At 37.1% G+C, this 22032-nt stretch overlaps 1 protein-coding gene across 7 annotated transcripts in view; it reads right to left on the reverse strand.

Annotated features, from left to right (window-relative positions):
• Positions 1-22032, reverse strand: part of CDC42BPA (CDC42 binding protein kinase alpha) — a 193859-nt gene that overhangs the window by 18577 nt on the left and 153250 nt on the right. For all 7 annotated transcript variants that reach the window (XR_012774874.1, XM_075496543.1, XM_075496539.1 and 4 more), the window contains 13 exons: positions 16856-16975; positions 16079-16159; positions 13811-13916; positions 12913-13049; positions 12109-12248; positions 11153-11234; positions 9757-9973; positions 8953-9015; positions 7396-7989; positions 5346-5443; positions 3567-3651; positions 1721-1844; positions 316-433 (listed from right to left, as the gene is read on the reverse strand). Coding sequence is in view for 6 of the 7 variants with exons in the window: in XM_075496543.1 (XP_075352658.1) it covers positions 316-433; positions 1721-1844; positions 3567-3651; positions 5346-5443; positions 7396-7989; positions 8953-9015; positions 9757-9973; positions 11153-11234; positions 12109-12248; positions 12913-13049; positions 13811-13916; positions 16079-16159; positions 16856-16975 (1965 nt within the window). In the remaining variant the exon portion in view is untranslated. The remainder of the gene's footprint in view (positions 1-315; positions 434-1720; positions 1845-3566; positions 3652-5345; positions 5444-7395; positions 7990-8952; positions 9016-9756; positions 9974-11152; positions 11235-12108; positions 12249-12912; positions 13050-13810; positions 13917-16078; positions 16160-16855; positions 16976-22032) is intronic.

The raw sequence follows: 22032 nt of genomic DNA on the forward strand, positions 1-22032 counted from the left end.
ATCCTCTTAATTTTGTCCCTTCATACGGGTCATAAAAATTATCATCAACACTGAGAGGCCAACCTGCCTTAAAAGCCAGGAGGCATTATTAGCCACTCCTCCTCCTCCTCCCCTCAATGCTTAAGTGTCATCCTCTTTGTTTAAATTTTATCACATACAGCAAAGCATGTTCAGCTCCATTTCCCTAGTTATACTGCTCCTGATATGAAATCCATCAACACTCGTATTATACATTTAAAATTGTACTTGTCTTTCTCTCACTTATTTGCAGCCTCTGTTGCAGTCAGTCACTCTCACACGTACTTTTGTACTTACCATTGGAAGGTCTTTGAGAATCTGTATACCATCTCCTGGACCCATATGTGCTATGTGGTTAAAATTAGTTGGGTTAGAAATTAATTTATTTCTCATTTCCGGATCACGTAGCATCTCCCTGGAAGAGAAAATACTTTGTTTAGATATTTTGTTCGAGGCGAGGATGGACATTCATAAAACAGCTTTGATTATCGGCTACTTTTCAATGGAAATTAACTATTTAGCTATCTTAACAATGATAAACCCTTGCTATCAGCACTGGCATGGACAAGCTTCCAGCTTGAAGAGAGGGCAAGGGGCCAGAAGAAAAGAATGCTGTTTGCAGCCTAAGAGCCCATGTCCAGTAGTTACTAACGTTCAAAGAATATACAAGCACTATGAGCTGATAAAAAGTGCTGTAAGATGAGTAAAAGCAGAACTCATTTGTGATATATTACAAAGTGAAGATGAAAATGAAGTACAAAATATGAAAATAGAATTAAAATAATACTGCAGTACCTTTCTCAGTCTGTGGCCAGAATTAAAAGCTCTTCAAAATGGCAAGGATGCATTTCAGAACTCAGAATAAATAAAATTTTAAAAGACCAAACCATGATCAGCTCAGAAAACACAAGGACAAGAACTGGAATTTTATCTCCACTGTACACAGCTGTTACTTAGAGCCAAAGAGAAAGGAAAGCTGGGAGCCAACCATTGGTGGAAGACGTTGGAAGTTAGAAAACTGAAATACGCAGTTCTTGGAGCGTAGCTTAGCACGGTAGAAGGTCATCTTTAGTGAGTGATAGTAAATGGTCAGTAACATCCTCTGTGAACACTGTGAGTAGTGCAGACCTATTTTTGTCGCCATTTAGGAAAGTATTTGTGACCTGTTAAAGACTTCTATTAGAAACACATCCTGAAGTCCTATGTCCTCTGAAGAGGTGCATTTTCTGAGATTAATAGAATGTTTATGTAGTTAAACCTATAAATCAAAACAGCAGATGCCTTGGAACACTGCTGAGAGTAGAATTGCCTTCAGAAAGAAAAGCAGAACCAAAGTCTGAAAGTAATTAATCCATATGCATAGTTAGCAATGTAATCTCCTTTTGCAAAGTGTTTATTACAGATCTTTGTATATACAGTATATGTGCACACCTATGTACAGTATGTGGAGACATGCATTCCAAATTACAGCTGTTTCACATAATTAATTTGAACTAATCAATACTTGTGTACCCAGCGCATATCCATATCCAAACTGGTATGAACACAAATTAAACACTGAGGATTAACACAGTAGCGAAGAGACAGAAACATCTGAACGGGCACTCCAGAAAGCAACAAAGGAAGCACTACATTGGCATCACTCACTGTCCTTCAGGGCCTACAGGCATGTACAGAAGACAAGTACATGTTGAATACCGACCTCCTCTGCTGCATCCTCTCCTCCTCTGGTACTCTGAATGAATAGCGGCGCTTGTTGTTGATGTTTCGAACCATTTGCTTTCGGCTGTTATCTGATGTCTCGGGAACTACCAGTTCATCGCCCTCTGAAATCAATATAAATATGATGATCCAGTGGGCCGCTTCATTAGGTATTCATGGAATTTGAATTCAAAGGCATTTTCTCCCTCTGCTCTTGCTATAGTTGGACACCACCCATTTCCCATCAAACCTGAACAAATGCTCCTTGGTTTATGGGTTTTCTTGGTCACTATCTACTCTTGTTATATAGCAACAGACTTAACCCTTCTTCACACACAAGCTGCCACAACTGTGTTCTCAAAATACCACGATTAACTCTTTCAAACAAAACATTTAGGTGGGCAGGAAAGGATCTCAGTCCTCTATCTCAAACTTTCTTCGGCAGTTCTCGCTGAAAATCACTAGAACAGTCTTGTTCTGCCAGTTATCTGGAAACTCAATGCAAGATTCTTTTTGATCCATTCCCTGCTCCAGAGACACTACTCCTTTTGAAATGTTTGAACACTGATGTATTTTGGTGCAACTGTGGGAAAAGGGAAGATTATTTCCACATGTGTACATCTGGCCAAGGCGTCTTTAATAAAGACATGAAATGTATAGCAGTGATAATCATACAATAGGAGCGTTACTTCGAATGAACGCTGCAACTGCTCTCTCTTGTTTGATTTATATGGAGACTAAAGTTACACTTAATAAGCTTGAACATACCCAACACCCACTACTCACTGCCAAAACAGTTTTTGTATGGAACTGAAATCTCTTCTTTCCTTAAGATCAACTGGAGATTTCATTAAGTGTGGGATCGACTAGGTAAGTAGCTTCAGGAAAACAACTTGCAGACTTTTAAAGAGATAAACCTGAAGGATACTTTACTGTTTGGCAACCTTTTGTGAAAGACAGCGAGAAGTGTACAGGAGGTAAACATCAGCCTTACTTCTGATCCTATGCTCTCCAGTTTTTTTTCTCTTCTGCTCTACTTCTAATGTTCAATCTTTATTAGACTTGAAAATTCTTTATACATACTTCCACCATATTGCTCCTCTCTACCATTGTCATTCTTTTTGTACTAATTTGCTAGCAATTTAAATAAACACTGAAACACTGCCAACAGCAGTATATGTTTCTAGAGTGTTTATTTTCACTATTTTCAGAATAGTTGTTAAAAAAATTATAGCTTTTGATTGTTAAAACAAAGCATATCCCCTCTCCATCTAAGAAGTTAAACAAAAGGTTAAGGAAATTACTCAGGAGCATGCTTATGAAATGGGGTCTAAAAAGAAAAAAAAAGGTCAAAAAGACTCATAACAAAAATAGAATTCTGAAGCTCAAAGTTTGGCACACAATCATATGTGGCCCTAATAACAAGTTATGAATACATATATTATATTACTTTCTGATCCTTGGGAAAGATTTGTTTAGGTTAAGTATAATATTCATGTAGTATTGCCAAGATCACTATTAAAGTCTTTAATTGTGCAGGCGTTTTTAGATAGCATTCTGGCAGGTGATCCCAGATTTAGAGGGAGCGTCTAGTCATTCTATTTTCTATTTCCAGTCTTCATTCAAGTCTCCATTGAATATTCAAAAGGGAAAAAAAAGTTCAGAGTAGCTGCCTAGCAGACATCATTGCCATCACTGTGAAATCTATAAGCTTTGGCTTTCTCCCAAATTAACAAGCACACATACATTTGAGAGGTCACTTTCTACCATGCACAGATCCAGGCCAAAGAAAAATGCTCTTTCTAAACAAAAATTTGCATGATGAAAATTGGCTTCTCTTTACTTACCTGCCATTTTGTTTTTGAAATATATTAATCTAACTGTCTCCAGGCCTAAAAGGTTTAGCGATCCTTCTGTATTCAAGGGTCGTACCTGAAACAAGGAAAATCAGTCCTTATAATAGTAATAACTTGCATTTATATAGTGCACCTTATTCTGAAAGCTCCAAGGTGCATTATAAACTCTATAAAAGGAGCACTGTTATACAGCCAACCAGGGAGCAGAACAGTGTAACTGGCCAGAGCAAAGCCTGCTCCACAGCACTGCAGGCTGGAGGGAGCAGTCTCTCCTATCTCCAGTCACACATGCCTGCTCTCAAGAATAACAATTGTGAGTCATTAAAGCCACAAAGCAGAGTTAAAAAATTTTTAGATTTTAAACTTCCGTTTGGAGAACGAATACAGAGGGAGTTGCCTAAAATTCCACTTAAAGACATAGACTTAACACCATTCCTCCCAGCATTTAAATAAATAGTTCTGTTAGAAGTCTACATATAAGATGACATATGTTCTACATATAACATAGAAATCTACATATAACAATTCAATTTTGTCTATTAGATGCACAAAGCAATAAGGTGTGCTTTTATTCTGTGTTAGCATCATGTCACAATTACACTTTGCAACTTGATAAGAGTATATACAGACTGCTAAAACCTACTGGCATTTGTGATTTCCAACTTCCAAATGAAAGCAGCATTCCACTTTCTGAGTCTGCAACTTGTGTTAGAAACAAACTCTTCATAATAAATTGCCATTTTTGAGTCTCCTAGATGTAGCAATTCTTGTTTGTTCAAAGTAGCTTAATTCATTAAATGGGCAGTCTTGAGCCAAATATTAATCAAAGTACTAAATCACATTCTGCTGTGTAAGAAAAAAATGCTCCAACTGCTTAATAACTCAAAGTTTGGACATCAGAAAGAGTAGAGGAAATTTTCTCTAAAAGGCCAGATTCTCCTCTCCTTAAGATGGTTGGTTAATAGCTGAGCACCTTGGTCTTTGCATTATTTATCCTTACAGCATTGCCCTAATATCCTGGTCTGCCTCTGATATGTGGGAAATTGATATGCAGAGAGACTGAATGACTAACACAAGACCAAAAGGACAATTTCTTGTAGTTCTATGTCATTGGAATGCCAGTTAAAGGAATTATGTTGATACTAATACAAAGTTGAAGTCAGTCTAAACTATGGGAAAAAAAACCACTTTTCTTTTTTCTTTCCAAATACAGCTGAGCAAACACCTCTTAAATACCAAGGAAGTGTCAGTTTTCACAAACTTCTTCCTTTTGATAAGTGATCCAAACCTGACATCATCCTGGTGTTTTAATATTTGTACTGGTTGAACCAAAATGTTCTAACCCTATCTGTCTAGAATGTTCTCAAGCAGCAGACAGAGAGATTTTTGAAGGCCTGTTTAATTATCCACCTGTTTAACATTCACCATCTTCTGGCAATAACATGGACGCAGTCAGTCCCAATGAAGCCATATGCGATTAATACCAAGAAACTGCTCTCTACAATAGTATCAGTAAGTCTAACATACTCATATGCTCCAGATTGACCATTCATCTAAAACACTGAAACCACATGCAAAACACATTTCATATCTTATACTTCAAACAAAAAGCACTGGTTTCTTTGCAGTAGCTCTTCTTTTAGTTAAATTATTTTTAAACAAGCAGTTTTAATGATGGTTTCTAATGTGCTTAAAAAACCCGGTATGACTGTAGCAAAGCAATATCGAGTCTAGACATATTCTTTAATGGATACTGAAACACCAAGTTACCTTTTTGAGAGGAATAGTCTGAATCCACTCCATGGAGTTCACGTCGAAGATATCAATTGCATTTTCACTGTACACAGAGAGGTATGGTGCATTGTAACCTGAGAGGTAAGGATTAGGTATAGTGTCATGTCAGGGCTATGACATGTCATGTCATAGACAGGGCTCAAAATATGTAATTTCTTATGGTTTAACCATATTTATTACAAAAAAAACCCCACCACCCCACAATCCAACAACAATCTTTGCAAAATGTGTTTTAACTCAAAAATGACCAAGAAATTTATTTTGAAGGCAAACCACCACCAAAAACCCTAAAACCTCCATGACTTTTCTTTTAACTTTGCAGAACCAAACTACTTTTTGAACTACAAGGAATTACAGTTTACTCTGCCAAACAGTGATGTGGTGCAAAGTTCTTTTCTTCTAAAAGCCCTATTTTTAAGAGCTCGTATTTTGTAAATGATGTGGTAGGAAAATAAATTGTTGTTATTTAATAATTGTTATTTGAATGAACTGAGCTCTTAGTCTTTGGACTACGTACTAAATGAACATCAGTTGGAACTAAGCACCATGACACAGTCATAAAAATCTTTATGTTTCCTTCTAGCTTTAATTCTCTTTTCTTTTTTTCAGGATTGTAGAGAATTCTTGTGCTACTCATCTGGCACATTTCCCCAGGATGAAATTTGTTCCACTGGGACCACTTCTAAAGGAGAATTCAGTATTTCCATGTCGGCAACAAGACTGCCATGGTCTGCCAAGACTAACAAGAGCATCCAGTTCATGTTTAAATGTAACAGTTTTTGCTATAAAATATACCTCCATTCTGAATTGGAATAACATCAAGTCACTTCATTTAAGGCAATCAAAAAACTTTCACAAATATCAATGACCAGTATAGATGAACTACATGTGAAAATACCTGTTTTTCAATCTATCTCAAAATGTTTTATTTTGATTCATTTGTTCTCTGAGTCCATTGTAATAATCACACTCTTGCTTGAAAACCAGAAGTGACATACAGCCTGTAAAAGTTGCTCCCTCCACATTCAGAAGAGGCTTCACTCAAAGTGAAACATTCCTCTCCTCTGCAGTGTGACTGTACTGCTGTCATAGTGAGGTAAGAAGGCAGACTATTTTAAAAATCAACGTAAGACTGGCCTCATTCACAGATACTCTGAGGACAAATTTGGCTAATCTCTATCTGCATTCAGAAAGACATTAAAAAGAAGATGGGCATCGCAGGGTTTTTTTTTTCCTTAAACTGTCACAAAGATAAAGCCCCAGCTTTGAAAAAAATATGCAATAAATGTTTAACACAGTTCTTGCTGGAAACGGAAATCTTGAAAAATGACAGTATTCTTCCCTTAAGGTTGTGAAATACATTTTCTGTGCTGCCTGCCATACACTGTATTTTGGAAGTTAAGAAGGAGACAGAGGGGGAAAAACTTAAAAACTGATTTCTTTAAAAAACAAAGAGAGGAGATGAATGAGAAGAGTGTCAACAAAAACTGCTGAAGAAGAGAGAATGAAAGAGTAAGGAAAGAAAAGAAAAAACACCACTAAGTAGGAATAAACACCATTAGAGAAAAACAAGTCAAACTACCAGATCCTGATGACTCTGAACATCAAGAAAGCTTGAATCACAATGCTGAGCCAAAGTACAATCAAATTTTAAGACTAAGTAACAACAGTCCAGTATCAGTGGCAGTGAATGCATAAAGATTCCATTAGCCTCTGTAGGACCTGAGGCTTTTGGCTGTTTTAGAGGTCAGGCCATGTGTTTAGAAATTGGACATCAGAGTTAGAAATCCTGACCCTTGATTCCTTTGTGCTCTAGCAGTATAGGTCAGTGACAGAGTTGTTAAAACTAGCATAAATGAGATCAGGATTAAACCCTCTGACTAGATCAAAAATGCTGACAGAAGCTAAGAGCATTCATTTACCTGTCAGGTAATTATCCCTGAACTTCACTTCCTGTGGATATTAATACAAACAGCGATCACTTCAATGTATAATAGCAAGTACACTGACACACACAGCAACTTACAGCAAGAAGATGGAGTCGCGGGCCACATCAATTCTTGTTGTCGAGATCTTCGGCCCTGGCAGTCAACGTAAACCCCTACGCTGCTAAAACACAGCAGGTATTCTTTAGTTGAGATTTCGACTGCACAGATGGCATCAGTTGGCTGCTGTGAGATAAATGATAGTGTGTGGTCATCTGGATGGAGCAGACTGTATGGGCTGCCTTCTCCGTGAAGGGGATATTTTAAGAAACCTGACTGGTAGCCCACACAAAGACGGTCACTGAAGACTGACATCCACTGGACATTCCCCTGGACTTGGATCTCCTTGATCTTTTTGTGACGTGTCTTACTCTGATTTAGTTCATAACAGAGGACCTGCCTTTTCATAGCTACACACAGGCATGTAAGAGCTCCATGGCGCACATGTCCAGAAACTATTGACTGACAGCCTTTTGTCTCTGCCAGCTTATAAAACTCAGTCTCCCTTCCATCCAGGGCAGCCATAGGGAAAAGCCGCACGTGACGGTTTCGTCCTGAGATTACTGCAATGAGCTGTTCATTTGGGATAAGCTCAATCTGATGAACCTTCTTATTGTCACCAACACGGATAATCTCTAAAAAAAAAAAAAAAAAAAAAAAAAAAAAAAAAAAAAAAAAAAAGAAACAAAACAAAAAACCCCAAATCCAAGTAAATAATGTTGAAGTGTGAATTGATTATAACATATGTATTTGCAAAGATAAACTATGAAGGAAGCCCAAGAAATCCCCTTTATTGCTTCCCTGCATTATTAAAAAGTACAGAATCAAAACTTGTATTTTAATAATACCAGATGTGGCAATGCTGGATAGAATTTGGCTCTTCCTCATCAGAAAAAGGGACGAGTAGATCCAATGTAATAACAACCGTTGTATTATTTCAGTATTCATTTCAAAAACAGTTTAAAGCCACAAAACTACTGAATAAAGGAAAACCATCAAAGAACTGAAACATACAATTAAACATGTTGCTTTTTGAATTAGCTTGGGTGTCTGTCATTACATCTCTTTACAATATTGAATATAAGTTTTCATTTCCAATACCAAGGAAGAAGTTACAGAAACGATCAAGCCAGGCTCCTTACTGAGGTGCACAGCAGGAGGAGAGGAGACAATAGTCACAAATTGAAATGAGGGCGGTTCCTACTGGATATACAACGAAAATGTTTCATTGTGAGAATAATTTGCAGCAGGCAGCCCAGAGAGATTGTGGAACCTCCATCCTTGGGGATTTCCAAGACCCGACTGGACAAAGTCCTGAGCAACCTGGCCTGAATTCAGTAGTAAGCCTGCTTCAAACAAGGGAAGACAACCTTCAACTGCATTCCAGATGCTGGTCTTTGTTACTGGAAAGGATACCCAAAACAGAAAGCACACAGAACACCTTCTTGATTATCAGCTCTCACATGGGGTTGTCCAGCTGATAACGTAGTAAATCCAGAAAAATGAAACCAGGGGATATTGAAAGAGAATAAAGGTTACAAAGTCACTTTCTGATTATTTAATATTAGGGAAATTATTACCAGTTCCTAATCTCTTACCGTCTTTGGTGACATGCACAACAAATAACCCTTCTTCATTCCCCAGAGCTATTCTTTCATGGTCTATGATATTAAGGAAAAAAAAGGTTATTTTTCTTTGGAAATACTTCTTCAACCATAGTAATAATTCTGATTAACAGAGACAGGTTTTTAATATTATGAAATAACAAATATATAGTCAAACCTAACACATTCACGTACAAAAAACATTAGTAACCTCCCAATCTTTCAAATTTCTGAAAAAATAAGTCTTTTCCTATTTCTCCTGTTAGTAGAAGTAACAGCAAGAAACATCATTTTTAACAAACCATTCAGAGCACTTAAGTGTACTACCGATTTCTAAATATAATATTATAGTTATTTCAATAATAATTTAAATAATTGGAGTTTAACATATTTTATGCAGAGCATTTAAAATGACTAAATTAATCTCTGCTTTCAAGTTTTCTCTCTGGTCCCACAGGAAGATTTGTGAAGTCAGTGATTTACGTCTATTCTATAGTGCTACTTCTGCCCAGTTAAGGAATTATGTTTACAGAATAACAAAAGAGTAACATCCAATTCTCAGTCAAAATTATTCATAAGTATGAATATGTGTGAATAGGGGGAATATTCTTAAGGATCTGACAAAAGTACTGGGTAGTGAATTGCACTTCTCTCAAACCCATACACATTTCCATATGGGATAAAACCACTACATGTTACTCTCTATCCAGTAGATAATGCCATTTAACATGTTTCTGCAAAAAAGCATGCTTTTAGCATACCCATTTTTCTTAGAGCTTTCTCTTACTCATTTCATACCTATGATGGCTGCTGACTGTGTTGTTTTGATGAGGGGTAAGGTGCTGTCATAAGCTTCTTTGGGAACATAGACTGAGCGGTCTTTGAGTTTGTTTTTTTTCAAGATCCTATGCAATTCATTCAGCACTCCTACCCACTTGCTTTTTTCATTCTCCCCGTCTGCTAGAATCAGGATTGAACACTTATTACTGGATGCAGAGAGCTGGGAGGCTGTGACCTGGAAAATTTTAAAAATATATATTTTAAGTCATAAGCAATAAAAAAATTCATGATCATTTTTACAAGGGATGCCTATAAGTGCCCTTTTAATTAGCTGTCTGAACTAAAAATGCAAAAATTTAGCCTTAGTTAGTACAAAACACTCTATCGCAATCAAGAACCCACAGCAGAAAAACCTGTAGATGTGAATAACTCAGCAAAGAACTGAGAAAACTTTGGCTTTATTCTAAATGCATCTGTATTTATTCTATAATTCAGAAGTGTCTGCCCTAAATAAGGTAGTCATCTGTTTCTCACAGCAATTTTATAATGAAAAGCATTTCTTAAAAAAAATACAGAATATTTTGTAAGACCAATAGTTGTCATTAATAATTTAATGCGATAGGAATGCTCTTTATGGTATAATGATCTATGATCCTTTTTGTGTATTTGGTACAGCTATTATAGATAAAAATGAAAACTCCTTTTGTAGGTTTATCTCTTCTCAGCATGCAGAGTGATGAACAGTCTGAAAGCCAGAAAAACAAGGAGTGAAATACAATGGTATAGTAAAGAAACTATAGGGGAATTAGTAAGACACCAAAGATATTTCATTGAGGTCAAAGCTTCAGTGGAATATCTAGTAAAAATAAGAATAATATTAGAAAAAGCCAATGATGGCAAAATCCTGATACCAGATAACAGACAAATTTTGATGAGGATTTTACACTAGATTTCTATACTGACTACCTAATGAATGGGAGTTTTCAGAGATCCAGTGCATACATACACAGAAAATATATAAAATAAAGGCTTCGGCAATAACACAACAAATTAAACTGAGAAGCAGAAGGCAACTTTAGGAAATGAAAATGTAGAAGGTCATGAAGAACAGAAGATTTCCAAATGACTAACAGGAGAGGTTGAAAAAAGTACGTCTTATTGTGACGGTTAGAAAAAAAAAATAAAAACCACATAAAGGGGAGATGAGAGCTTGTCTAAATGTACCAGTGCCATTTTTACCACAAAAATGATATACGTACAGATCCTTATGCACTGCCGCTGCTGCCATGGATACCACACGGCCAGAACTTGCGAAGGAAATAAAACACTAGCAAGCTGTCAGTGAATGCACACTGTGCATCACACTGTGAAACCCTGTACTTCTGGGTTACTAGGTTCAAGACGTAATACTTACCCTAAAGATACAGGGGATATCTTTTCTATTTGCATGGATGACATCTGAGGCCAAGACAGAACTCACTGAGAATTCTTCATCCCTTATGGAGACCACAAAGATAATTGGAAAAGAATTAAAGAGAGTAAAACCTGTGTGTTTGTTTTTTACTTATATTTCCATAGTACCAATAGCTTTGTTTTGTGAAGGACACGACAAGGCAGCACTGAGATATAATTTTTAAAATTATCCTTTCCTCTTTATCTGCAGAGGAAACTCACAAATGCAATGTTACATAATTAATTCCTGGTAAATGGAGATAAATCTATTCAGAGTATCTGGGTTTTTTCTCTTTAAAGTAAAACCTTAAAAAAAAAAAAAAACCAAAACAACCAAACTTACAAGCCTGGACCAAAAACATCTCTCCAACTCTTTCATAAAAATCTAAACTCACTAGAAGCTATAGGCTACAGCTGTTTGAGTCTTCCTGGATAAACTAACCTAGTTCACAGATGAGCTTTACTTAGTTGGTATGTTAAATGTTCTCAACCTTCAGTGAAGTTGGTAGTATTTCAGTAATACTGAAGTCAGTGGGAACAAACTATTTAGCCCTTCTGAATCAAAAATTGTATTAGTTTTATCCTATAACAAAGTTTTATCTGTCTTTCAAAACTCTGTTCAACCCCGAAAGAGTGTCTTTTTCTTCGTTGTTCATTCCAGATCTTCTACACAGCTGAAGAGATGCATTTTGGCACATGATGTAGTAATGGAAGCTTAAATTGCCACATATGAACACACAAGTGGCGTTCCGGCTAACTGCAAATACTGCTTTTTTCCCAGAAAATTAGAGGCTCTCAACATGGATTACAGTTTTCATATAAGCTCTGGAGCTTGCTTATTGATTTCACAAAAAGGAAAAGCAGAAAAAAACCTCCCAGTGCCTCTGAAAAGCTCCCACTCAGCACCAAACAGCTTACCTCATGTCTATGACCTGACTCACTATCACGCTGGGCTGGGATGCTTTTCCTTCTGCTACATCATATAGGAAGAGTTTAAAATCACAGATCACTGCTAGCGCTCTCTGCCAACCCTTCTTTACTCCAGCTGGTTTTGGTACCTTTAGCAAAATAAATTCTAATTAACTCTCTGTAAGTTCGCATGCAATCAAAAATCAAACAGCACAAAAATCAATTCTCTCGTCTAGGCTGACAAGCTTTTATTCAGTGATAACATTAAGCGACATAAGGAATAACACAGCTGCAGTAAGAGCATCAAACACAGCCACACAGACACCACAATATATTATTTAAAAAATTCATAGCAGCACAGATTCTTTCTTCTTATTTCACAAACTCATTCAAAGCTATATTAACAAATATAGAGAAAGAAACCCATCTCTAGTTGGTCAACAGGAATATGGCCAAAACCACGTCAAGTAATTTTTTTAGTATTTATGTACAAGTATCCACGCCAATGACCCTAAACAGTACTAGCATCAACATAAAGACTCAAAAACTTACAGGCCCTGGAAAATGATCTGATCTCTAGAGATGGAGTATTCAAGACCAACTCAAAGCCCAAAGGGCAACAGAAATGGAGAGAGAATTACTGTTGAAAATGCTAGGAGCTGCTTTGTGAAAATTTAGTTTTAAGCTTCCAAACTGTTACTGTAAGATAGAATTGAATCGATCTCCCCTGACACCCCAATTACAGTTTAATTCCAACTCCAGAAAACAACAAATTTAACATAAGTGCCCCAAATGCAGCTACCTGATACTTACTCGGACATGTCCTTCATAGGCTGTTCCTATGCCTTTCTGCGGATCTATTCCCAAAGGTCCCTTAGTCTGTTCAGGAGGGATTGGACATACTGCAGGAGCCTTGTCTGCACAGGTCACGTGGCAAGAGAATCCACATACTTGTGAGGAGGAGAAGAAACAAAAAGATTTGATGGTTATTTCTTGTGCAATGCAAAAGCTATGATAATGACGATGACATTTATAAAGGAATCCTCTCTTTTTCTGACCAAGAACTGAATAGTTTCACTGAACTTTGCTACGCCAAGACAGAAACGTAAGTCTGCGCACAGCAGCAGTTCATGCTTTTATCTGCTCTAAATTCTGATTTTCTCATTTTCAGAAGTGTATGGATATAGAGTCTGGTTTCATCCAGGTAAGAGCGAGCCTAATCAGAAGCTCATACTGAGATAATCTCTATGATTTCCTCTAGGCCCAACTCTACTAGTAAACAAAAAGCTGGAAGCTCCTCTAAATGATGAGTGTCATTCTCTGTATGTACAAACCTAGAATAAGTTAGTCCTGGTAAGAAGCAAGATTGGTACTGAATGGCAAAGCTGTCTTACATTTTGTCCTGAGTCAGAAAGCAAAGCTGCTGTCAGCATACTCGACCACTGACTGTGACCCCTTATTGCTATTTTAAGTAAACTAAGCTCTTCTACCACCAGCTGGAATAAGTATGTCTCCAGATAACTAGGTAATCTGTTACATAAGATGTTCAAAGTGTTTGGCTTCTACTGTTGAAAGACTGAAGCACGAGAATATATTCTATTATTCAAAATATAAAACAGAAGACTCCTGCATTATCACACCACAACATTTACTGTGCAATTTGCATCTGGAAGAACTCCAGTTCACACTTCCTACTTTCACAAGCGCTTACCTTCACAAGTACAGCCCTGTCGTATTAAACCAACCATCAGAGATGTGCACTGATTGCATTTTGTTGGTGTATTAAATGATTTCACTACAAACTGGTGGGCTTTAGGCTGTGAAACAAGCAGACAAGGATGTTAATACCTGTAACACTTCTGAAAAAGAGTTCTTTTTTTCAGAGACATAAGAGTGGATAGGTGCATTTAAAAAGGTAGCTGATTTGTGTTTGCTGAAATGAGACCTGAGCTCTTGACACATGGGCTGAAAAAAATTCCTTATCAATGCTCGTTATTGATAATTTAAACCATCCTCTGTAAACGAAACCATGGAAACTGGACCTTGTCTCAGAATACGAGTTTGCTTCCACTGCGGATAGAAAAGTTGCCAAAATTATTCCATTCCACTCTAGAAGTTGGACGTGTGTTTGGTGGGCACCTGGTGGCCAGCCACGGTCAACCCACCACAGTATTTTCTAAGCTGCAAATTCAGTGCTCCTCTGTAAGGAGTGTTGCCTTAGTTCAAAGAAATATATCAGACTTTTTCAAAATTCTAGTTTTTATGCCAGAAAGCATGACAGAGTTCAGTTTTATGGTGTCAGGCACAGGCAACTTCAGAACACCCAATTTAAATGCAAGAGTGTAGATGAAGTTGATTTTGAAAGGGCTTCTCTTCTTGTTAGTTCTTGGGAACACAGACTACATGAGTAAGTGTTTTAATTCTCTCTCTCCCCTCAAGGATGGCAGTGCTGATGCTATGATACCAAGGCTAAATGACTATGTAATGTGGTAGTATGATTCATAAAAAATTATTCTTCATATTCTTCTTCTATAAAATGCAGGAAGCTGCTTTGCTTTTCTAAAAAAACTCCCAGTGAAGTAACAACTGGTAGGTGGAGAAAGGATACAGCACAGGGTGAATGCAAAGGCTATCCAAACAACCTGGATAATGTACATGATCTGAAATAAGACAACTTTGCAGACTACTTTAATGAGTAGGTATATTAAAATTTTACTCACTTTCCTGTTTTTCACAGCATAAGATATCACAGCTAAAGGCTCAAACTTCATCCATATTTAATGACAGTTTTACTGTTACAATGGAAGCTTTCTGTCTACAGATGGATGTCTTGTTTGGAAACTTGCAGGGAAACAATACTTAGCTTTAAAAACTGATGCAACCATAAAGTAAAAAGGTTTTTTAGGGAACACAATAAATTAGAAAGCCAATCATTACTTACTGAGCAAAATATTCACAAAAATGAAATTATGTGCACAGTAAAACCTGTTTCACATGATTCCAAGTACACTTAAAGTATTTTAATTGATCTACTAAGATGTTGCCAACAGAACAGTCTGCTCAAACTTTTTAGCTTTCCTTTACACAAATGAAGTCTTTTGCTATTTTGCAATTTATCAAAGCAGAGAAACAGATCTATTATAAAGACTTACTTACTTCATTGATTCGTTGCAGAAAAACTGTCTTTTTTTTAAATATACAGAAGATTCCTAAGCCATCAAGGCAGTTCTGAAACTTTTATGAGAAAATTTTTCCTTTAATAGCTTGTATCTTATTCCTCATTTGCTTGAATATACACAATTCACTGTGAATTAGCATACACTGACTGGCTTATTTGGCCAACAGCAAAATAATTTCAACAACTGATGTAAAATCAGTATTTATGCAAGTAAAAAGCCAGAAGACAGAAAAACTGGAATTCCTTCTCCCAGCCCAGTGCTGCATTGCTGGCTGTAGTGCTCACTCTACATTCCTTATAAAAAATGCAAATCTATGGTTTCATTTTAGGCTTACTCTTTGCCTTTTCTCAAAAATAAGCATCCAATTAGCATACAGATGTGTTAATCTGAGACTGGCCCACAGTGACATCAGTTTTATTGTATGCAGAGGACAGAGGCGGGTTGGTCAGACACATGCTGGAAAACTCTTTCTAGAAAGTCTCTTTTCCTTTCTTCACATTCTCATCCTTTCTTCACATTAGAAAGAGGTTCATTTACCTCTTTCTAATGTCCAAACTACTGTTTTTCCTATAGTCAAATGCCTGTGTGCTGCTACAGTGGAATGCCTAGTACAACTTGTCACACCACATAATGTAAGAACGAGGGGGTTTAAATTTTAGAAAGCAACCGGCTTGCATATAAACAACCCTTCTAGGCAGTTCTAGTAAGATTACTGTGATAAACAGTTCTCCTGAAGCTGTTGCCCAGGAGTGATATTTTGCCCTTTACTATATATAAAGTGTGAACACTTGACTGAATACCTTTGGTGCAGAGAGTCCTGATCCAATATATGCTGTCCTCATGGTTGGTGTGTGAATTGAACGGGGAGGATGATCTGTAACCTGAACATAGTCCCCAAAGGATCAATAAGACATCAAATACACACTATCAAAGATAGCTTGAATAAAGTAAAAAGACTACAATGTCCCACCCTCCCCATCCCCAAACATACAAGCAGTGAAACCAAACTCATTAACACAGGAAAGGACTCAGAAAACCAAATCTTATTTCTCAGCAAAATGATGGGTAAGATTCATCTCCTAAATGTCAAAAATAACTTTGTATTATCTTAAACATTTGATTGAATCTTTTCTAATGTAAAATAATCAGACAGTTAAATTTTTTAACAGGGAAAGGGGATACATTATTATAGTTGCAGAGCCTGGCTAGTATTTCGTATTGACAAGACTTTCAGCAGGACTCCAAAGCGTGCTCCTACAAACTACAGCACAACATTAACTTTGTGCTAACATTTCTTAAATATTCATGACTGAGGATATGTTATGAAGAGAGACTGTAGCTAATAATTGATTCAACATAGTTCCCATCCCCAATCAATTAACCGTATGTGAAAGGAAATGCAACATTCCCCAAAACACAGTTCACCACTAGTGCAGAAGCCTATTACAAGGTCCTAAATAGTCTCGCTGAAGAGAACTGAGCTTCGCTCTAAACAAAAGGATCTGCAATAGCAACTGTTACATAAGTGAAACTGTTACTCCTAAGAAAAAGACAAAAATTTGTCAACACGGAAGTACCTCGATTGGTTCAATCTCACTAGCTGTAGAAGGAGACCTTGACCTTGAATGGAGGTGAGACTTGCTATCTTCATCCCGTGACGGAGTATTAGACAATGTAAAATTCTCAACTGAATCAATCTAGGAGAACAATTCAAGAGAAAAAAACAACCAAAAAATAAATCAAAGACATAATTAAAAAAAGAATTCTCAACTCTTACCAAAATAAGATATGGGAGCGGTAGAATTCCTAAGAAAGAACTGAGAGGATAAAAATTCAGTTTTAAGCAACTCCCTAATTAAAGTGCAAAAATGCAATGAAAATTATTGAATATGAACACGCCAAGGCTTCTGCTGAGACGGGAGCACATGCATAAGAGCTGCTAGTTCAGGGGCCTGATAAACACACAAAGAGACTTGTAATTCAGCATTTTTAAAGGGTGAATATTTTCAACACTACTGGGTTTTGTCCACTGGTAGTAGAGATTTGTTAGAAGTGAATTCCCATATAGCCCATGTAAACCACTGCAAACATATTCAGGAGAAAATAAGGAGAAAAGGCAGAGCAGACAATGTATTTCCTGAGGTTAGTGTTAATCATATGCACAGAAAATTGAGGGGTTTTTTGTACCCCATTTGAACTACAAAAACATCCTTACCAGGAATACAGTTTCTTCAGGGGAATATTTTCCTAGTCCTTGATATACAATGAAACTAAGCCCAACACAGAACTACACCAAACAACAAGGCATATAGGTACAACCAGGTATCTTGGATTACAAGTCATCTTTTGTCAGTGCAACTGAAAAATCAGAGAATGCAGGGTTCTTCCTTGAAAATGAGACATCTCCACATCAAAGGTTTCTATGTAAATTTGATTTAAAAAAAACCATAGAGCAAGATGAGGATGCTTTTCTCTACTGATAATAAAACTAAAAGCTGGAGGCCTACAGAAGGCCTCATGGCATGCCTGGCTTTTCTGGAGCAATGCTATCATCAGTTCCCCTTTGCTAAGGATTTGGCTAGCTTGCACACAAACTAAAATACGCAGCAATGTTTACAGAAAGCATTTGAACATTCCACTGTTTTTTATCTCATTTGCCACTGACATCATATTAAGAATTCCACAAACTTTACTGCTTTTTGGGAATAAAATATATTGCCAAGCCAATCTTATACATGCATATACAGTCCTGTTCTCCAGAAACTCAGTCATGGTAGTGAACAGGTGCAGTTGCTGATTCTTTTTTTTTTAAATAGTAGTGAGTTAAGTTTGATGGCTTCTGTTTTTATCATAGCCTTCAAAAACCAAATTATCTGGTGAAGAATGCTCATCAGCTTAATCAACTTAGGCATATTACGATGCCTGCAAGTATTTCTGTAATTAAAATGGGAAATTCTCATATTGGGATACACCTGTTTTCTACACATAGACAAGCACTGAGGCAAAAATTAGCAGTAAAGCAAACATTTTGTGCTCAGATTTATCCGAAGCAAATAGTAATTGAAAGCTTTATCCAGTATTAGAAGCATCGATGCCTTTAATTAGTAAATTCCCAGACATAACTGTTTCAATTATTTTAAACTTTTTCTTTTATTGAGTCTAAACGTATGATAACTTGGAGTCCACTCAAAGACTGTTTAACCTTGAACAATTCTACCTTCTTCTTAAAAGTGTTATTAAAAAATAAGCCCAATGAGTAACTACAGACGAATTTTTCATAGCAAGAAACAGACATACCTTTTCTTCTGCAAGTTAAACTCAGAGATCTAATCTATCATTTCATAAATGTGTCCAGATACTCCAAAGGCTTTCCCTTTCAAAGTAGCATCTGCATACTAAAGAATTTTCATGGTGTCTCTTAAAAAAATTAGTACAAGCATGATATGAATGATGGAACTTTTCTGGAATGTGCTACAAAGCCTTTATGGTTGAAGACAACTGCTGAACCAGTAACAAATGTATTTTTACTTTACTTATGAACATAAAAACCCCACAAAACACACAGAACCTGATCTACCATCACAAAATTTGAAGAGAATTTAACCACCACCTTTACTGCAGAAACAGGACCTTAAGCTGTATTGCTGCAGTAATCTCCAGGTTCCTTGCTTTAATGAGAAGGACTAAGTACAAAAGCAACCTGACTCAACTATGGCCAAAAGCTTATGTGGACCATATTAACACCATTAAAATTAATTTTTAACTAATCCACTGGATTATCAAAAGCATATTTCAGTATTTCCTACCAAACTGTAATAGCTTTGTCGTCTTCCACAGCACTGTGCTCAGTTGTCTACATGGTGTCACCTGTGTAGGTCTGAGCCAAAGCTGGCCACTGTGTAAACACATTTTGAGGAGAGATGAACTTCCAAATGGGAGCCACAGCCAACAAAAACAAGTAGTTACTGTAAGCTTGCCTACGACACTGAGCAGTGTGCTTTGAACTGCCTAGGTAAGGTCATTATTAGAGCTGTTGGGCATTACTGCTTATTTACTGAATATTCAATATAAATGCTTTGTATGCTTTCCTATTCCTATCATCCTATGTGTACAAAAGAAACAAAAGTGGCAGTATGAGTTTAAAACGGACATAGCATACCTGGTATGAATTCGGTCTGACAAAGCTTTGATAACACCATGCTTAAAAATCTACCTTGATTTTTTGAAACGCTGTAGAGCTTTCCAGCTTAACAGACTACAACACATCCAACTTTGGTTTCTTTGTATGAATTTTTCCTGCCCTCCTTTATGCCCCAATTTACTCAGTTCCCCACTTCCCATTTATTTATCTCCATACTGCGGTATTTTCTATCATTTGCTAGGACATGTCTCCCAGATGCCAAACTTTACCTTCTATAGGCAATTCCCACAACTCAACAGATGCCCTCTGCTAAGGGCAAGGAAACAAACAGGCCCTCATTTGACATTTGCTCATCTTCCCAACCTGCATCTACCTGATCAGCTTTCACAAAGAACTTTCATACTGAAACGAGAAAGTACCCAAAGCATCTTCTCCAGTTACTGTATATTCTGCTGACAGGATTACCAAATGAAATACCCCAAAAGCTTTTAGCCCACAGCTGTAAAACAACAAAAAGCACAGCAGCAGCAGCAAACGGTAGCAGCAGCACAAGACATGCAGTGAAGTAAATACACAATCCATACATTAAACAAAGGCATGTACACAACAGGCAAAAAATAAAGGGCCACATAGAGTAAGACAGCCTCTTACACGTCTGCCTTTGTTAGCTGGAATACAGGAAGGAGAGCGCTTTAACAAAGAAAGGAGGAGAATATGTTACAAAACCAAACAGTGACACATACATCAGCTCAGAATTCGTCGCTCTATATCCCCAGAGGTAGTCTAGACACACACACATATGTTCATTTTTACAAGTATTTTGAAAACAAGATATTCTGGGGCAACAAGAGGGAAGAAACATCAAAAAAAAGGAACAGTTATTCTAAAGTCTGTAGCTTTACACTGGACAATAGCAATGAAACTGCAGACTATGTTACACCAATAATTTGCAGTTAGCATTTCTGTACTTCGAACTAGACGAATAAAGCAATCTTTTGGAGGTGCAGTATGTCCAATTTAAAGTATGATTAAGGACGAGAATTATTCTAAACTTAATTATGAATGTGCACGTAGAGTCAGGGCTTTCACCACACACTACTATGGCTTATTCTGTTTAATAATGAGAATTCAGAACATGATTTATTCTGTGGTTATTTACAAAGTTCAGATTTGTTTAGTCTAACCAAAGCCCATGGGGACTGCACGTGAGGACAGACTGCAGGAGGATTTAAGAAATCTATTTTTAATTCATCATGTGTTGATAACAGGGGAAAAATAGTATTTTCTAGCAAGTGGGGAAAATAATTTTGTCAAGGGAAAATGGGATTCCATTTTATTGTTATTAAATAATCACAAATTTATCTTTACATAAAACAAGTTGATTCCTTCTAGTAGCTGGGGAGATACACAAAGATCCACCTGGCAAAAAACCAAAACCCAACACTTCCATTATCAGACACTTCTAGTGAACACAGGAGACTTAACACCTAGACGATGTTACTGAGAGACAGCCTGCAACACACAGGAGAAACAGCGGCAATGATTTAGAAATTAGTATATTAGAGTCACTGGCGGTGACTTCCCTCCCCACCAAAATCAGAAACCAGGGACAGCAAAACCCATTCCTACTGCCCTTTGCACTCTCCCGTGCGCACAGGAGATCCAAGGACTGTTTCTGAACGCATGGGCTTTTGCAGCTATGAGGATTTAGGCACCAGTTCTGCCAACCTGACCAAGTATCTTTTCAAGGAGGTACAGCTGGAACCAACAGTGACTGCTACTCATCTCAATAGTGAGCTACCACTTTTCTTGCTCAGCATCTGCAGGCTACAGAGGCAGCGGGACATCTATCTTTACTTCTCTCCAGTAGAAATTGCAAAACTACCATTTTCCTCATTGAAAAAATCAGAATTAATTCCAGTCATTCACAGACTACTATAAACAATTATGTTATCTGGATGGCAAACACACAAGACATACCCACCCTAGTAAACTCCAAATGTAATCAGTGGGCCAAACTCAGTGTTGCTTACACATCTACATGTTAAATAGACTTCAGAGACCTTGCAAGGAGTGCTATGTAAATGCAACCGCATATTATTTTACACTCTCGCTGTCGTTTCTTAGTGAAGCACAGAGGCTGAAGAAACAATATGGGCCATTAGTAATATTTACTTTGGGTTCTTGTTTACAGGAGAGGCTTTCCTGAAACCCGTGCAATATTGCAGCACTGCATGAGTCTGACCTGAGGACTTCTAATTCTTCCTTGGTGTTAATATAAAGAACCCACACGCCTCTCAGGTTTGACTGAGCACATAAAAATTATTCTTGAGAAGCTGCAAGAAACACTGCCCTTCAAGGTAACTACTGTCAAAAAGAAACACTGGAAAGGGAATGGAGGTCACATCCATTGGGGAGGGATTTAAAATACCCTTATTTGCATTTAAGTCCACCTAATACATTGATATTGAACCAACTCAATGAGCTAAAACATAAATAACCATTCATTTTGATAATTCAGAGGCTATATATTAGGAATCTCTCTACAAATGAATCAAGTAATTGTCCAATAAATAAAAGATGCAGAACTGACTTTAAGCACTACTTAATTAT

This window comes from Mycteria americana, chromosome 3 (genome assembly GCF_035582795.1).
Source record: "Mycteria americana isolate JAX WOST 10 ecotype Jacksonville Zoo and Gardens chromosome 3, USCA_MyAme_1.0, whole genome shotgun sequence".
Lineage (NCBI taxonomy): Eukaryota > Metazoa > Chordata > Aves > Ciconiiformes > Ciconiidae > Mycteria > Mycteria americana.